General features: G+C 41.2%; 1 protein-coding gene across 1 annotated transcript in view; it reads left to right on the plus strand.

The window, feature by feature from the left end:
* Positions 1 to 8,908, plus strand: part of MOB3B (MOB kinase activator 3B) — a 248,717-nt gene extending 239,809 nt beyond the window's left edge. The window contains exon 4 of the mRNA XM_047754575.1: positions 8,743 to 8,908. Coding sequence (XP_047610531.1) covers positions 8,743 to 8,832 — 90 coding nt within the window. The 3' untranslated portion in view covers positions 8,833 to 8,908. The remainder of the gene's footprint in view (positions 1 to 8,742) is intronic.
* The last annotated feature ends 8,524 nt before the right edge of the window (positions 8,909 to 17,432 follow it).

Consider the following 17,432-nt stretch of genomic DNA (forward strand, 5'->3'; position numbering starts at 1 on the left):
ATTGTGGGTAAAACCAGCAGTGAGCATGTAAGAAATTATTGCACGCTTTCTCCAAATTATATTGTGTCTTTGCTAACTTCTTCTTCCTTTTTTTGGGGGGGTGGGGAGCCACTCCCAGGGCATGTGGAAGTTGCCAGGCCAGGGGTCAAACCCAAGCCACAGCAGCAACCTGAACTGCTGCTGTGACAATGCTGGATCCTTAACCTACTGCCTCACCAAGGAACTGTTGTCTTTGCTAACTCTTCACTTGACTTCATACATTTATAAATTTGCTTTTCTATTATATTTGCCCACACTAAATCCTATATTCTATTCTGCCCTTTTGATGTATCTTCTTGAGCTTCTTTCCTGCCTGCCTTTAGCCTTCCTCCTAAGAGTCCACTGTGTTGCTTTTGTTTTAATCCCCTCTTTAATTGGCAGAGCATTAGGTGACTTTAATAGAGTTTCTCTCATCTCTTTGCCCTGAGTATGCTCATTGGTCATTCTGGTCCTTGATGGAAGCATATCACTTCCTATGGTCTCTAACTTTACGTCACTTCCACATCCCTTGGATATTTCCAAGGGATATTTCTCACACTGTGAGAAAAACAAATATCATAGGAAAAGCATAGCTCTGTCTTTGAGAAATGTGTACAAAGATGAAATCACCAAAAGGATTCTGATGTGTCACTTGGTTAATACTGGTGTCCTTTGTGGTTGGATCATTTTAGTCCTTGATGAGACAAGGGATGCTGTCCTAGAATTAGCCAAACAAAGCATTTTAGAAAGAATTTTTTTTTCCTGCTTTAAAAAATATATCAACAGAGCAATTTTATAACAGACTCTTTCCTTCTGGGCAGTTATTAATTCTGGGTAAGCATAAGAACTTTTGTAACTTTTGGAGGGAAGTGTCCATTTCTAATCTGACAATTAAGGCTCTTTTACTAGCTTTTAGGGTTCTAATTTCAAAGTTTCTCAATATCTTTTCTAATTGAATTGGAAAAAAAGACTTAGCATATTTTAGTTCCATTTGTGATTAAATTAAGGGTTTGATTATATAAGAATAGACTAACAATTAAAGACTTAAAAATGCAAGATAAAAACTAAAGGATATTTATGAAATCATTTCTATGTGAATTTGGGAATTCAAATATCACCAATAAAAGACACATAACATCATCTATTCTGTCTCTTTTATGTGTTTGATCTATTTCTTTAACAAATATATTTTTTCTTTTTTTGCTTTTTAGGGCCTCACCCAAGGCATATGGAGGTTCCCAGGCTAGGAACCTCCATACCACACCACAGCTCACGGCAACACCAGATCCTTAACCCACTAAGTGAGGCCAGGGATCGAACCCCCAACCTCATGGTTCCTAGTCGGATTCGTTTCCACTGCACCACCACGGGAACTCCTATTTTTTCATTTTTTAAAGTTCTATTGAAGTATAGTTTATTTACAATGCTGTGATAATTTCTGCTGTACAACAGAGTGATTCAGTTATACGTATACACACATCCATTCTTTTTCAGAACAAATGCATTCTTTCATCTTGCAATGATCCTGGAACAGATAACTGAAAGGTTAATTCCACAAAAAATTAATTCAAAAAATTTTTATGCACATATTTGTATTTTAGCAGAAGTTTCCAGGAATGCCCTGGTGGCTCAGTGAGTTAAGGATCCAGCATTGTCACTGCTATGGCTCTGGTTTTAGCTGTGGCGTGGGTTGGATTCCTGGCCCCAGAACTTCCACATGCCATGGGCATGGCCCAAAGAGGGGGAAAAAAAGTTCCTTTATTTTATTACAGATTTTCTCAGGAGTGTGTCATGCATATTGCGTATCTTCCCAACACACTAATGTTATACATCTTTTTTCTTAAAATAGTATTCAGTATTGTTTGGTAATAACTTGACATATAAAGGTAACAAGTCTAGATTGTAGAAAAAGCTCATCAATCCGAGTAAATAAACCTGAAGTTTAATCTCAGGTTTACCATTACCTTATTTGTGTGAAGTTGGGTAATATAATTAATTGTTCTGTGCCTCAGATTTTTGTTTGTTTTTTTATTTTTTACTTTTTTTATGGTCACACCTTTGGCACATGGAAGTTCCAGACTAGGGATTGAATCAGAGCTGCAGCCAAGGCCACAGCCCCAGCCCTGCCAGATCTGAGCCACATTTGCATCCTATGCCTCAGCTCACAGCAATGCTGGATCCTTAACCCACTGAGCTAGGCCAGGGATTGAACCTGCATCCTCATGGATACTAGTCAGGTTCTTAACCCACTGAACCATGATGGGAATTCCCATGCCTCAGATTTTTGTAGTGCAACTGGGCTTACAGATTTGTTCTAATGTGACTTAGTTATTTTTGCACACTAATATAAGATTAAAATATTAACATATTTGGAAAATCAGAAATATGTTAAATTCTGTGTACTTATTGTTAGTACATTTACAGTCACTATGTAATAATTGTAAATGACTCCAGTAATAGCCCCTGTTCCTAATAACAACAATAGCTATTTGTGATGAGGCAATTTCTTGACACAGGGCAGTAAGAAATGAGACTTCTGGAACCCAATTACAAATATAAAATCTCCCTTGGTGTCTCAGTTCCAATGGCTGAAATGTACACCAAGACGTGACAAAGAGGCAGGTTATGGACTGAATTTGTCCTGCAGGCTTGTTTTGCTGGACCTACATAGACTATCGTTGTTTCCACCTGCGATATGCGGAAGTTTCAGGGTCAAGGATTGGACCTGAGCCACAGCAGTGACAATACCAGACCCTTAACCACTAGGCCACCAGGGAACTCCTACTGTTGGTTTTTAACTAGCTAGAACATTTAAAAATCAGAAAATTTGACACATATGGAGTTCCTTTCATGGCTCAGTGGAAACAGATCTCACTAATATCCATGAGGATGCAGGTTTGATCTGTGGCTTCACTCAGTGAGTGAAGGATCTGGCGTTCCCATGAGCTGTGGTGTAGGTCACAGACATGGCTCGGATCTGGCATTGCTGTGGCTGTGGTATAGGCCAGTGGCTACAGCTTCGATTTGACCCCTAGCCTGGGAACTTCCATGTGCCACAGGTGAGGCCCTAATAAGAGACACACACATAAAAATTGACACATAAACATCAGAATTTGTGTTTTTGAAAAAAATCAGAAGATCTGGAAACACTAGGCTTTTGTTTTCATGTGGCAGGAATTGGCTGAGAAGGGGCTGACCCATTTAGAGGGATTGTCTCTCCAGTTTACCACAGTCCTCACCACTCCCTGTTGCCACCCAGATATAGCTGGTTGTCAGTTACCCTTGTCCTCTTAGCTGGGATGCTTCATCATACATTTCTCGCAACTCTTCTGAAGGCACTTCGGGTCCCAGCCACCGCTCTGCCATGTCTAGAGAGGCCACTGAGGAAACCACTCTTTTAATTTTCAAAATTATCCACATACACATGGAATATCTGCTGTACTATTATACTCTCTCTCGTAACCTACATTATATTAGGGATAATAAATGGAAAACTGTCTTAGAAGACAAATAAATTCAAACCAGATGCCTCCACCCAACAATAGCAAAAATTGATACTCCCATTAGAAGCTTACTTCCCATGGAAGCTGAGCTGATCATTAAATCTATTCAATCTCTCAATATCCTAAATGTTTAAGTTTCAACTCTGCTTCCAAACAGATGTCATTGCTACATTGACCAAAATGCCAAAGAACTGTCATTGGGAAGCAACCGTGTTATCATTCATAACAATTACATAATTTATCTGGGTTTCCTTCTACATCATTATGAAGTAGATTTTTAACAGAACATGCTATTTTAAGAGGACCTCCTCCTTGTTTTAATGCAGCATTCATCTGAGTTTATTTATTTATTTTAGTTATTTTTTTGCCTTTTCTAGGACCACACCCGAGGCATATGGAGGTTCCCAGGCTAGGGGTCCAACTGGAGCTGTAGCCACCTGCCTACACCACAGCCACAGCAACATGGGAACCAAGCTGTGTCTGCAATGCCCACAGCTCACAGCAATGCCCGATCCTAACCCACTGAACAAGACCAGGGATCGAACCTGCAACCTCATGGTTCCTCTGGGATTCATTAACCACTGAGCCACGACGGGAACTCCCATCTGAGTTTAAATGAAGTCAAAAAACCCCTAAATTCCCAGTACGTAATAAATTAAAACCTAAATGAGGAAATCCAATTCAATTTAATTAGATTTGATTGAGCTTATAAGTGTATTACTTACTGCCTTCCGGATTAAGTTGAATAGCTGCTCCAGAGGAAATTGTATCATACTGTTGAGTCGTGACCTTACCTATAACCAAATTAGCAAAGGATCAGAAACTAAGCATTTTCAAGAAACATGTAGAACACAGAGGGGGGAAAGATATCAACAGAATCCTGAATTTATTAACCCAGAAAAATAGTGTGGATAACTATGTCTCCATAATTATGCACATAATCTCTCTACAATGATGTATTTAGTATTGCCTAAAAACTACAGCTGACATCCATAAGCAGCAACAGCATTTAGAAAAATCATAAATTGTGACTTGTTTATTTATCTCACGGCTAATTATCTCATTTAGGGCTTGTCTTAATCAGAAATATAATCACATGAAGGTACAGTGGGGACGTTTGGCCCACATGAGTCTGGATTAAGGCAAAACCTTGGTAAAGACACTGATGCCTTTTCGAAAGGATGAAGCTTGGTGGGAAAAGTTACATTGGCTGGACATGAGGAGCTGGGCTACCCACCTCTGCCCCATCTGTGGATGAGAACTTAGTCCCTTCTTTGCTCAAAACCCTGTAAGGCTCCCCTTGACACAAATATCGAAAACCTTAATTCCCCTCTCTCTCTATTCCTTGCTGGCTTTGCACACGCTGGGCTCACTCACATCTCAAGCCTCTGCCCTGGCCACTCCCCTGTCTGGCTGTTCTGCCCTCAGAGAGCCTCACATTTAACTCCTTCTCCCCTCAAGTCTTTGCTTAAATGTAACCTTCTCATGGGGCCCTGTGCTGCTTGCACCTATCCCCGAGGACTCGCACCCCCCCCTTCTCTGCTCAAATTCTCTTTTCCCCATAGCATCTATATTGTGTAATTTATTTACTCGGTTTATAGAGTATTGTCTGTCTCCCCAAACCCAAATAAAAATTCCATGCCAGGAATGGTAAAGTTATATTTGGGATGGTCCATTTTCTTTTTGTATAAAATAAATTTGTCTTATACACATATTAAATAAGAAAATAAGCTTTCTGGAGCACAATTTTTTCATCTAAGAATGCACCTTGACTTTATACAATAAATCTTCTTTAAACAAACAAAAATCAGGGCTCTCTGTTTTGTTTATGAAGGTCTATCTAGCACCTCGAAGAGTGTCTGACACATAGTAGATGTTCAATAGACCTTTGATGAGTAAGTGGACGAAGAAATGAACTCACAAAGAAGACAAGTGCCTAATTAAGATCTGCTATCAGAGAGGTTAATTAAAAGCAATGCATAATAATGATAATATTAATTTGATGATACTAATACCAAAAGTATATATTTGAGTGCACACTCTAGACAAAGTACACTAAGCACCTTATGTGGATAATCTCATTTAATTGTCAAGACAACCCCATAAGTTTGGTTATCTATGTTTATCCACATTTTTCTTCTTTTTGTCCATGCCCATAGCACATGGAAGTTCCCAGGCCAGGTATCAAACCCACACCACAACATCAACATGAGCCAGAGTAACAACTGCTGGATCCTTAGCCCACTATGCCACCAGGGAACTCCCTACTAACCCTCATTTTATTTTATTTTATATTTTTTCCTGCTGTACAGCATGGGGGTCAAGTTATCCTTCATTTTAAAGTCTAAGTTACCTAAGTAGTTCGCCTGAGGTCACAAACAGGAAAGTGACATCACACCGCTGGGCTCCTGAGCCCACTCTCTGAACCACAGGAGTCACCTCCACCCAGGAGCCATTGGGCTCTTCTCAGATTGTCTTCCTCTTTAGTTACTGGGTCCATGTTGTAGAGCAATTCGGCCTTCAGATTTCCCCCCCCCCCTTTTTTTTTCTTTCTATGGCCACACTTGTGGCATACGGAAAGAGTTCCTACGCTGGACATCTAATCGGAGCTGCAGCTGCAGGCCTACACCACAGCCACAGCAACATAGGATCCAAGCTGCATCTACAGCCTATGCCACAGCTTGCAGCAATGCCAGATCCTTAACCCACTGAGCAAGGCCAGGGCATCTTCATAGAGACAACGTTGGGCCCTTAACCCACTGAGCCACAGTGGGAACTCCCAGCCTTTTCTTTTTCTCCTGGTCATTTATTAATGTGATTGCAGTAGTGCTTCTACGATCAGGCCATCTGTGATTAGAAAGTATTTCTATTCACAAGAAGTTCATTCACAAATACAGAGTGGAACCTTGGTCAGAGATTAGGTGGGACAATGGGTCTGAGGGGGACACCAAGAAGACCAGAATTACTAGTCCAACCGAGTCTTGAGTGCTGTGAGGCCAAGACAAGAGGCCAAGATGGGGTCCCTGAAGGGGCGGGAGGCACAAGTCCAGGAGGAATCACCCAGGGTGGGAGCATGGTGTTCCTATGATCGATTGAAATGGTACATCAGAAACTTCTAGTTCTCTTGTGACACAGCAAGTTAAGGATCTGGCTTTGTCACTGCAGTGGCTTAGGTCACTGCTTGTGGCATGGGTACCATCCCTGGCCTTGGAACTTTTACATGCTGCAGGCACAACCAAAAAAGAAAAGAAGAGAAACCTCTAGGTCTTGCTCCCACACTGCGAAATGAGGAGGAAAAAAAAAAGCATTCACTCATCTTTAGAGGAAAACAAATCAGACTTTTAAGAATTAATAAACAGAAACACCCAAAACTTTGACCATAAGAAAATTGAGGAAAATGTACAGTTAATTTTTGCTAATTTTTCTGCTCTATGAAAAAAATGAACGCATTAATTTTCAGCCATAATGTAAACTATGTGGTTACCTGAACAATTAGAAATATGAACCCAAAAGTCTAGAGCAATATGTGGCTAGGGGATTTATTTATGCGTCTATTCCATAGGTAATTTGGAAATGAATAGGAAGAACATGGCATTTGAAAAGCAGCATCTATTCCATCCACCTGACTTGTGCAGCCTCCTTTGAGGTCACCAGGAGCCAGGCAAACCATAAAACATTCCCTGGTTCCTGGTTCCACCGGCAGATCTTCAATGTGCCAGGACATAATGCTGCCTAGGCTTTAAGGCTGGATGAAAGCAGTTTGCTGTGATGAGATGAATGACTTTTCCCTTCCCATTCTGAGGGATCTGTAGATATTATCCATGAAATGATGCAACTACCGAACATAGGTGGAGGCAGCATTTATCAAGAAAGGGGTGGGTGGGGGAGCAATTTTTTCTAATAGTAAATGATTAGGTTGAGCAGTAATTACTGAACTGTGGACGTTAAAGAAAATTCATTCAAAAGGCGAGCCCCATTTTGCACTTCCAAGAAGAATTTTTAACACATTTCCAACTTTAGCGTGAGTTTCCTGAGGGAGTGTAGATAACACAAGATTTGGTATTAAGTACTGGCATTATCTGGACATTGAATTCAGCAAAACCCTGTGAGCCTAAGGATTTGACGTAAAAGAAATAAAAACTTGCAAGTCTAGAAAGAAAGTCCCTGAGGGTTATAAGCTGGTTACTGCCATGTTGTCTGTTAGCTTTCAGAAGAAAAGATTTGGCTGCCCTTGGGCTCTCAGGATTTAACTGGAATTTGCATTATCTCATCAAAGTGACAGTAAAAGGACTCCTGTGTGTGTGCTCATGACCAGGATAGAGACATATGAAAGGAAGGTTCCCAAGCCCCTCACCCACTGCCAAGAGGAAAGGATGGAGTTCCCGTTGTGGTGCAATGGTTAACGAATCTCACTAGTAACCATGAGCTTGCGGGTTCGATCCCTGGCCTTGCTCAGTGGGTTAAGGATCCGGCATTGCTGTGAACTGTGGTGTAGGTCACAGATGTGGCTCGGATCCCACGTTGCTGTGCTGTGGCGTAGGCTGGCAGCTGCAGCTCTGATTCAACCCCTAGCCTGGGAACCTCCATATGCTGCAGGAGCAGCCCTAGAAAAGGCAAACAAACAAACAAACAAACAAAAAACAAAGAGCAAAGGAAATTAAATGAGGTGATTTTTACATGAACATCTCTGGTCCTCTTAGAGGCAGAGCAGATGGGTGTGCTGGGTGCTTTGAAGGGAGTCGTGAGGCTGTTTTCTGGGAAAGAAGGGCTAGGAATTCATTGAGAATCTACTTTGTGCCAAGCACCATGTTTGGTACTTGATATTTATTTTCCCATCCCATTCCCACAACTAAGGGAAATATTGGTAAGAACGAGCATCCGTAATCTGTTGCCGATGCAGTGACCAAGTTTTGGTGACAGGTTTCCCATGTGCCTCTACATTGACTTATGCAGGCTCTTCTCCCAGTTTCCGTAATTTATCAAAATGGCTTAAGTATTAATCTCTCCCTCTAGACTCTAAGGTCCTGAATGTCTGGAACAGTATCTTTTTGATCTTTTATTTCCTAGACCTTGGCTAGTGCATAGGTTAGACCAGTGCCTGACTCCCAGCAGATCTTCAATTAATGTTTTTTGTTTTTTTTTTTTAACAACACATGACTACTCAGGTTTGTTGCCTGAAAAAAATGCACAACCTAAAAGTTGAGAATTATGTTTTATTCAGCAGGTATTCTTAGGACTTCAAGCCCAGGAGATACCATCTCAAATAACTCTGAGAGACTGCTCTGAAGAAGAAAAGAGGAAGCCAGGATAAGTAAGAGCTTTTGCAACAGAACCAGGATCATCAAAAGATTCCTGGTAACATGGAGTTCCCGTTGCAGCACAGTGGAAACGAATCCAACTAGGAATCATGAGGTTGCAGGTTCGATCCCTGGCTTCACTCAGTGGGTTAAGGATCCGGTGTTGCCATGAGCTGTAGTGTAGGCTGGCAGCTACAGCTCCGATTGGACCCCTGGCCTGGGAACCTCCATATGCTGCAAGTGCGGCCCTAAAAGGCAAAAAGACAAAAAAAAAAAAAAGATTCCTGGTAATAAATGAAATCTTGATATCTCAAGGAGTTTGATGTCTTTCTAAGTATGGGAAAATGCAAGAGTCTGGGCTCACTGAAATCATTCTTTTGGTATGCACCTCAGCTTTCTGAGGCCAGAATCCTGGTTTTCTCATTCTGAGTTTCCTCAGGGTGCACCATTGGGGTGACTGCAGCAGTTGACTGCTAGATGGGCTTGGCAGTGGGCAGCCCCCTTGTCTCCATCCGGAGTTCCCTAGGGACTCACCATCCTATGGCTGTAATGTAATGGCTTGATGGCTGCAACATCCTTTGTTTACTGATATGGCAGGCAATATTTTAGTTCTCAGCCTCAAAGAGAGATAAGGTACATATATATTTCACTCACCCTACCTACTATTGTCTTCTTTCTCCAACTTTTTAGCATAAATGAATTGTTTCTTTATTTTATTTTATTTTTTGGCTGCACCCGTGGCATTCCTAAGTTCCCAGGCAGGGGTCAAACCTGAGCCACAGCAGTGACCCAAGCCATAGTAGTGACAATGCCCAATCCTTAACCACTAGGCCACCAGGGAACTCCAGAATGCTCCTTTATTGTTAGGCATTACTTCATTTAATTCCCTCAATTCTTCCATGTGGTAAATCAAATCTATACTACAGATGAGAGAACCAAAACAAAGAGAAAAAGGAAATGATTTGCTTGGATCACCAGTGAGCACAGAGCTGCCTGCCTCTCTCCTTTCCTTCTTTTTTCTTCTGTTTAGAGCTGCACCTGAGTTATATGGAAGTTCCCAGGCTAGGGGTCGAATTGGAGCTGCAGCCCCCACAGCCACAGCAACTCCAGATCTGAGCCATGTCTGCGCTACAGCTCATGGCAACGCCAGACCCCCCGACCCACTGAGCAAGGCCAGGGATGGAACCTGCGTCCTCATGGATATGAGTTGGATTCATTTCCAGTGTGCCACAATGGGAACTCCCTGCCTCTCTCCTTTCTGATTTCTCCCCTCTGCCCTGTCTTCTTTCTAGATTTTCTCCTCCCCTTCTCCCTCCCTCCTTTCCTTTCTCCCCAAATCACGAAGAAGGGATCCTGCAGTGGCTCAGCTCTGTCTCGAACCTTGTTAACTCTCCCTTAAAGGATGACAGCGGCTGCATCCAGACATTACCCACCCCCTCTCCACGGCAGGCTCACCACCCCTCCCAACAGGCCAGCATTGCACTCCCTGCAGTTGCAGTTTGGAAACTACATCTACCTCGAGACATTTTTTTTTTCTTTTTAGGGCTGCACCTGCAGCATATAAAACGTCCCAGGCTAGGGGTCGAATTGAAGCTACAGCTGCCGGCCTACACCGCAGTCACAGCCATAGCAACGTGGGATCCGAGCCACGTCTGTGACCTACACAGCTCATGGCAACGCCGGATCCTTAAGCCCCTGAGAAAAGCCAGGGATCAAACCTGCATCCTCATGGATAATATTAGTCAGATTCATTTCCACTGAGCCATGATGGGAACTCCCAAACTCTTTGTTTTAATATTTGATCTATTTTTATTTCTAAGCAATTTGTAAAAGTCTCTTAAAATTCTTATTTTATTCAAAAGGCAACATTACTGTGGCCCAGAATCCTTTGACTATTGAAGCCCCTTACTGATTTGGGTCCAGAGTTTCTTGAATTACTGATCTCTTACCTTCTACAAGGTTTTAAAAAAAGACCTCACACCATATCTGGGCTTTTTCTCTCTTTCAAAATAAAGAAACAGATCCAGAGAGATAATGGGACCTTCTCCAGGTCATACTTTGACTCCTTGATGCTAAACCATCCTGGGTGGGGCTGGAATGGGAACCAGGGGGTCCTGTTATTTTTTCACTATTTTAATATTGCTGAAATCAGTGTATTTTAGTATTCCAACCAATATATTAAATTTAATCAATATCATCTTATCTGTAACTGTCTCTCCATTCTTTTTTTTTTTTGTCTATTCTAGGGCCGCTCCCCCAGCATGTGGAGGTTACCAGGCTAGGAGTCAAATCAGAGCCACAGCCACTGGCCTACACCACAGCCACAGCAACGCGGGATCCGAGCCACGTCTGCAACCTACACCACAGCTCATGGCAATGCCAGATCCTTAACCCACTGAGCAAGGCCAGGGATCGAACCCACATCCTCATGGTTCCTAGTCAGATTTGTTAACCACTGAACCGCAACAGGAACGCCTGTCTTTCCATTCTTATAAACATCTTTGGAAAATGCTATCTTTCCTTGGGAGGGGGGAATGCATATTTATTCAGGATTATTACACAGAATGAATTGTACAGGTGCAGTTTGGGCAATTATTACAACTCTTTTCTTCAGACTCTTTTCTCCTCATGCTCACTAGGAAACAGTCATTCCTTTTCACTCTTTTATGCCCAGGCTTCCATATATTATCTTGGAATCATAAATAGATACTAAATTTCCCTACCATCCCAGCCCATCAGGTTTAAGAGCAAATGTTAATGTTAGCAGCCTCTTTCTTTTGGAGAAATGATGATGCTGAAAGTGCTTGATATGTAGTCGAAAGTAAAATATGTAGTTAAATATGAAAGTTAAATATGTAGTTGAAAGTTGAAAGTGCTTAAATATGTAGAACTAAATATTTTTTGTAAGGGTAGCTCTCTCTTTAAATCTTACACACAGCACTTTTATTATCTTATATCTATCCAGCAGTCATTTTCCAGGGGAAATATAAATCCTAACATAAATTCAATTGTTACCTTGGTTGTTCTAAAACAAAAATCAAGACCCAGTGGAAACAGGAATGATTTGGAAAGTTTTGTTTCACCTTATGAAAGAATATTTCCCCAAATCATTAGTAGCATGGGATCCTTTACCAATGATAATAGCAGTAATTAGCCTTCTAAAAAATTATCGAGTTGTAATTTACATTTTTTTCTTTTATACAATTCCTTCAGTTGGTTCAGTGGGCAGCATACAAATTTGGCTTTCACTTTTTCTCTTAGATATTCTGAAAGATGGTAAAGATGATCCTTAATATATATTATAATTGGAAGTATTCTCAATTTTAGTAGCAAAATTCTCTCCCAAGCTAAGCTAAAGCTGTGGTAGGAGCTTTTTCTTAGGTAAGGTATCAAATTCCTATCTACCAAGGTAAACAGAGGCAAAGTGCTGGCCTCCCTGTGAGCAGCATTAGCTTTTATCCTGGACCTGTCACAATGCCAAGTACAACAAAAATGAAAAATCTGGGATGTTCTGTAGACAAGATTTGCCCTGCTGGGTGAATATTGCTAGAGAATTATCAAGAAATAATTTTTTTTTGGTTCTCAGCTGTAAAGGAATCATGGTCAGCTGAAATGTCCAAATTTTTCCATTGACCCAACTTTATGGCAACACATCTAGAAAAGAGTTCCTCTACCACTGACGGATTCACAGAAGAGTGAAAATGCTGACGCCATCGTTCAAGACTTGGTACCAGGAGATTGGATGACCACTATTTAAACTTTTTACTTTTAAGTGATTGTATAAACAAAACCCAAATTTCCGTTTTCAGTAAGTCTGATCTATCAGATGGAGGTTGTTGGTTTTTTATTCACTAACAACTTATATATCAAGTGCTTATTACAATGATTTCAGTGTCTATATACATAGTGGTTAAGAGAAAGAACCATTTTGTGTGTTTGTGGGGGTGGATACTACAGAAATATTCAAGACAGGCCTTACCAAGTAATGCTGTACCACAAGAAGGTTGTTAAAGATAGGGAAAGAATTTGGGCGGTCCCGCCGTGGCGCAGCGGTTAACGACTCCAACTAGGAACCATGAGGTTGTGGGTTCGATCCCTGGCCTTGCTCAGCAGGTTAAGGATCCAGCGTTGTGTTGAGCTGTGGTGTAGGTTGCAGATGCGGCTCAGATCCTACGTTGCTGTGGCTCTGGCGTAGGCCAGTGGCTACAGCTCCGATTAGACCCCTAGCCTGGGAACCTCCATGTGCCACAGGCACGGCCCTAGAAAAGACAAAAAAAAAAAAGAGAGAGAGAGAGAGAGAGAAAAAAGATAGGGAAAGAATTTGATTGGTCCATAGAGAGCCAATCAGAAGTCTTTGTCTGGAAAACTACAGTCAGCCTGTCAAACTGTATGGCAGGCTAGCAAATGTCATAAAATCACCTTTACTTCCCAATTTCTTTTCTTTTCTTTTCTTTTTTTTTCCAGTTTAAGAAACTTTTATTTAGAATATACTTTCAATGGTCGTGTAGGTTCTTGTTAGCTTTTAGAGAGCAGAAATATTTTGTAATATTTTCTATCGGCTAAAATCAGTAATTTCTTTTTTATAATGATTTTAATTTTTTCCATTATAGCTGATTTACAGTGTTCTGTCAATTTTCTGCTGCACAGCAAGGTGACCCAGTCACACATACATGTATATATTCTTTTTTCTCACATTATCCTGCTCCATCACAAGTGCCAGACATAGCTCCCTACTTTCCAATCTCATTTTTTACCAAGATAATGAAAAACGGAAGCAGAGAAAAATCTATGATCTTATGTGACGGAACTCCTGGGAAATATTTCCCCCCTCCATTTCTGAGGATGAACTGCAAAACCACCAGTGACCATGGGTTTAGAAATAAAACCCAGTTCTCACCCTCTAACACACTGTCTGTAACTAAGACTTATTTGTATGAATTTCCAAAGAGTGAACAAAATGCATTCTTTTTAATATTTCTCTACTGTTCCTGAAAATAAATGACTCTGCCAAGATTTGCAATGATGCTATCCATACCCCAAGGATAGGTGCTTTGTTGAACTGCCTCACTTGCTGGAATAATTTCTAGAAGTTAAGGTTCTGAGCATAGAATAGTCTATATTTTTCCTGAATATTTTGCCGTGCGGGACAAGCTGGGTACAATTCATGTTTCAGTGTGTGTTACAGCAACTGAGATGTCATATTGCACAATGTTTAAGGATCTATGCGGTAATTTATTGTGTATCTTTAGATAGGGTTACTATTACCTTTAATGTTGCTAAATGGTTCTATTAGGGCTGAGGGATTATTTGCATATATTTAACGGAATGCCGACCTGGCCACATTTGTTTCTAATGTCTAGATGTGAAGGAATCTTGACGTTAATATTATGCTTTAATTTTAACTCCAGTGAACTGTGACTGAAAATATTATAGTCTATTAGGTATAATCTGGAAAAATAAGCTTGTAATTTGTAGTATTACTATTACAACTCCTTTTACTGCATACGTTTCAAACACTTATAAAATGAATGTCACTACCACCACAATTTTTTTTTTTTTTTTTTGTCTTTTATCCTGTTAGGGCTGCACCCAAGGCATATGGTGGTTCCCAGGCTAGGGACCTAATTGGAGCTGCTGCTGCGGGCCTATGCCACAGCCACAGCAATGCCAGATCCGAGCCGCATCTGCGACCTACACCACAACTTATGGCAACGCTGGTTGCTTAACCCACTGAGCAAGGCCAGGGATCAAACCCATAACCTTGTGGTTCCTAGTCGGACTGGTTTCCACTGCGCCACGGGAACTCCACTACCATCACAATTTTGACATTTTAAATAAAACTCCTCCGGATGAGGAGTCATAAAATTAAAAAAATAGGATATTCCATACTCTTAAAGTTAAGGCCATTCATTTTTCATTAACTTGAAAGTCTGTGTTTAATCCGTTCAGCTAGTTAACTATTTGGTTTTTGTTAATGCTACGGCAGATAGTTTTGCGTGGTATATGAAGCCCTTTTTATTTAGTGAAAATAAACCATTAAACTTTAATTTGCATTCACCATTTAACAGTAATCTCCTGCACAGCAGAACTGCATTTGCGAATTTGAAGTGTTAAAGAAAATGTGCAAACATCCTATTTTGAAGGTCCTCCTAAATTCTTGGGTTGTAGTGGTCCGGGGGGAAAAAAATGCTATTTTCAGTTTCATCTTCAGCTTTCACAGTAAAGGTCTCAAGTGAGTTCCTAAAAATTTCCCCAGGTGATGGTTTAGAGTTTTTTTCTGTGCAGGAAATTCAGAAACAATAGATGAAAAGACTTTTAAGCCTAACTAAATGCTTAGTGATTCGGGCATTTGTACAAATAGGATTGAGCCAGGTTCCAATGTGACAATGGTAATCGATATGATTAGAATAAGAAGAAACTAGGAACGGAAAGGAATGAAGAAGGTCTCAGCCCAAATTAGTACATTCAGCTGAGCGCGGAGGGGGTCCGCGAGGGCGCAGACGCAGGTCCCACAGAACTGAGGGGCGGGGGCGGTACCGAGGTGGCTACTCCCGCGCATGCGCTCAGTTTCTCACGCCAAGACCGCCCCCCGCCCTTCCTCCCTCTCAGCCTGCCTTCCTCCTCCCCCCACCCCGGAGCGACGGCCCCGCCTCCTCCCCGCATCCGCCGCATCCTCCCCACCGCTCAGCGCTCGGTTGATGGATGCAAGGGACTTGGTATTTCAGCACGACTGAAGTTTCCTGGGGTTTTGGCTCAAAGAAGACGTAAGACATTTAAAGCAGTGAGGTCTGTCCTTTTTGTTCGTGGCATATTCCTCTCCCCCAGATCTTGTTTGTTCTCCGTAGTATTAAGATTTATCGTTCCTAGTTGCGGTGGGGGTCAGGTGGGGCGCAGAAAGTGACCCAAGTCAGCTGCTTCAACTCCTGTCGTCAAATAGGGTTTTATTTCTTCTATTTTCAGATAAGGCCCAGAGGGGTAACAGTGAACCAAAATAAACTTGGGCAGGTGTTCTAGTTTTCCAGTGTAATTGATTCCAGGTGTCTACAAATCAGGCTCAGGCCTTCCTAGGCCAGATCTTGAGGCGTTTCCTTATGTTGGCACTAGTTCTTTGGAGTCTGGAGATCTACTATATTCTCCCATCTCCAAGATTTGGGATTTAAGAGTTGTGGTATGTAGGACTGGAAGGGGTCTTAATCTGGTCCAACTCTTTTATCTTCCTTTTCCTTCTTTCCTTAGAAAGGGGAAGTAAGTTGTCTAAATTCACAGACTGCTTTAGTGACAGAATCAGAACTGGAATTCTAGTCTTCTGCTTCCCGGTCCAGTAATATCTTTATTTCTACCATATTTTGCCACAGTTCGAAAGGACTCAAAAGTACTTCATCAGGCCTTCAGACCAGCAATCCTGAGTAAATTGAAATTACAAGGAAGTTGTTTATTCCCAGTATTAAAAAGAGGCCAGGTTTTGTGCACAGGTGAGAACCAGTTCTCATAAGTCACTGCTTTTATTGAATAGTATTTTATGTGTTTTAAAATTTTTTATTGTAGTTGATTTACGGTGTTCTGTCAATTTCTCCTGTACAGCAAGGTGACCCAGTTACACATACATGTACATTCTTTTTCTCACATTATTCACCATCATGTTCCATCACAAGTGATTAGAAAGAGTTCCCTGTGCTATACAACAGGACCTCATTGCTTGTCCACTCCAAACGCAATTGTTTGAGGTCTACAAACCCCAAACTCCCAGTCCATCCCACTCCCTTCCCCTCCCCCTTGGCAATCACAAGTATGTTCTCCATGTCCATTAGTTTCTTTTGTGTAGATAGGTTCATTTGTGCCATATATTAGATTCCAGTTGGAAGTGATACCATATGGTATTTGTCTTTCTCTTTCTGACTTAGGATGATAGTCACTACTTCCATCCATGTTGCGGCAAATGGCATTATTTTGCTCTTTTTTATGGCTGAGTAGTGTTCGATACCACATCTTCTTAATCTATTCATCTGTCAGTGGACATTTAGGTTGTTTCCATGTCTTGGCTATTGTGAATATTGCTGCAGTGAACACAGGGGTGCATGTATCTTTTTCAGTGAAAGTTTTGTCTCTCTGCCCAGGATTGGGATTGCTGGATCATATGATAGTTCTATATTTAGTATTCTGAGGAACCTCCATACTGTTTTCCACAGTGGTTGTACCAGTTTACACTCTCACCAATAGTGCAGGAGGGTTCCCTTTTCTCCACACCCTCTCCAGCATTTGTTATTTGCAGACTTACTAATGATGGCCCTTCTAACCTGTGTTAGAAGGGTATCTCATTGTAGTTTTGATTTGCATTTATCTCATAATTAGTGATGTTGAGCATTTTTTCATGTGCCTGCTGGCCATCTGTATGTCTTCTTTGGAGAAAATATATTGAGGTCTTCTGCCCACTTTTCATCTGGATTGTTTGTTTTCTTGCTGTTGAGTTGTATGGATTGTTTGTATATTTTGGAGATTAAGCCCTTGTCAATTGCGTCATTTGAAACTATTTTTCCCATTCCATAGGTTGTCTTTTCATTTTTTTTTTTAAGGTTTCTTTTGCTGTACAAAACCTTGTAAGTTTGATTAGGTCCCA

Source organism: Phacochoerus africanus, chromosome 12, assembly GCF_016906955.1.
Source record: "Phacochoerus africanus isolate WHEZ1 chromosome 12, ROS_Pafr_v1, whole genome shotgun sequence".
In the NCBI taxonomy this organism is placed as follows: domain Eukaryota; kingdom Metazoa; phylum Chordata; class Mammalia; order Artiodactyla; family Suidae; genus Phacochoerus; species Phacochoerus africanus.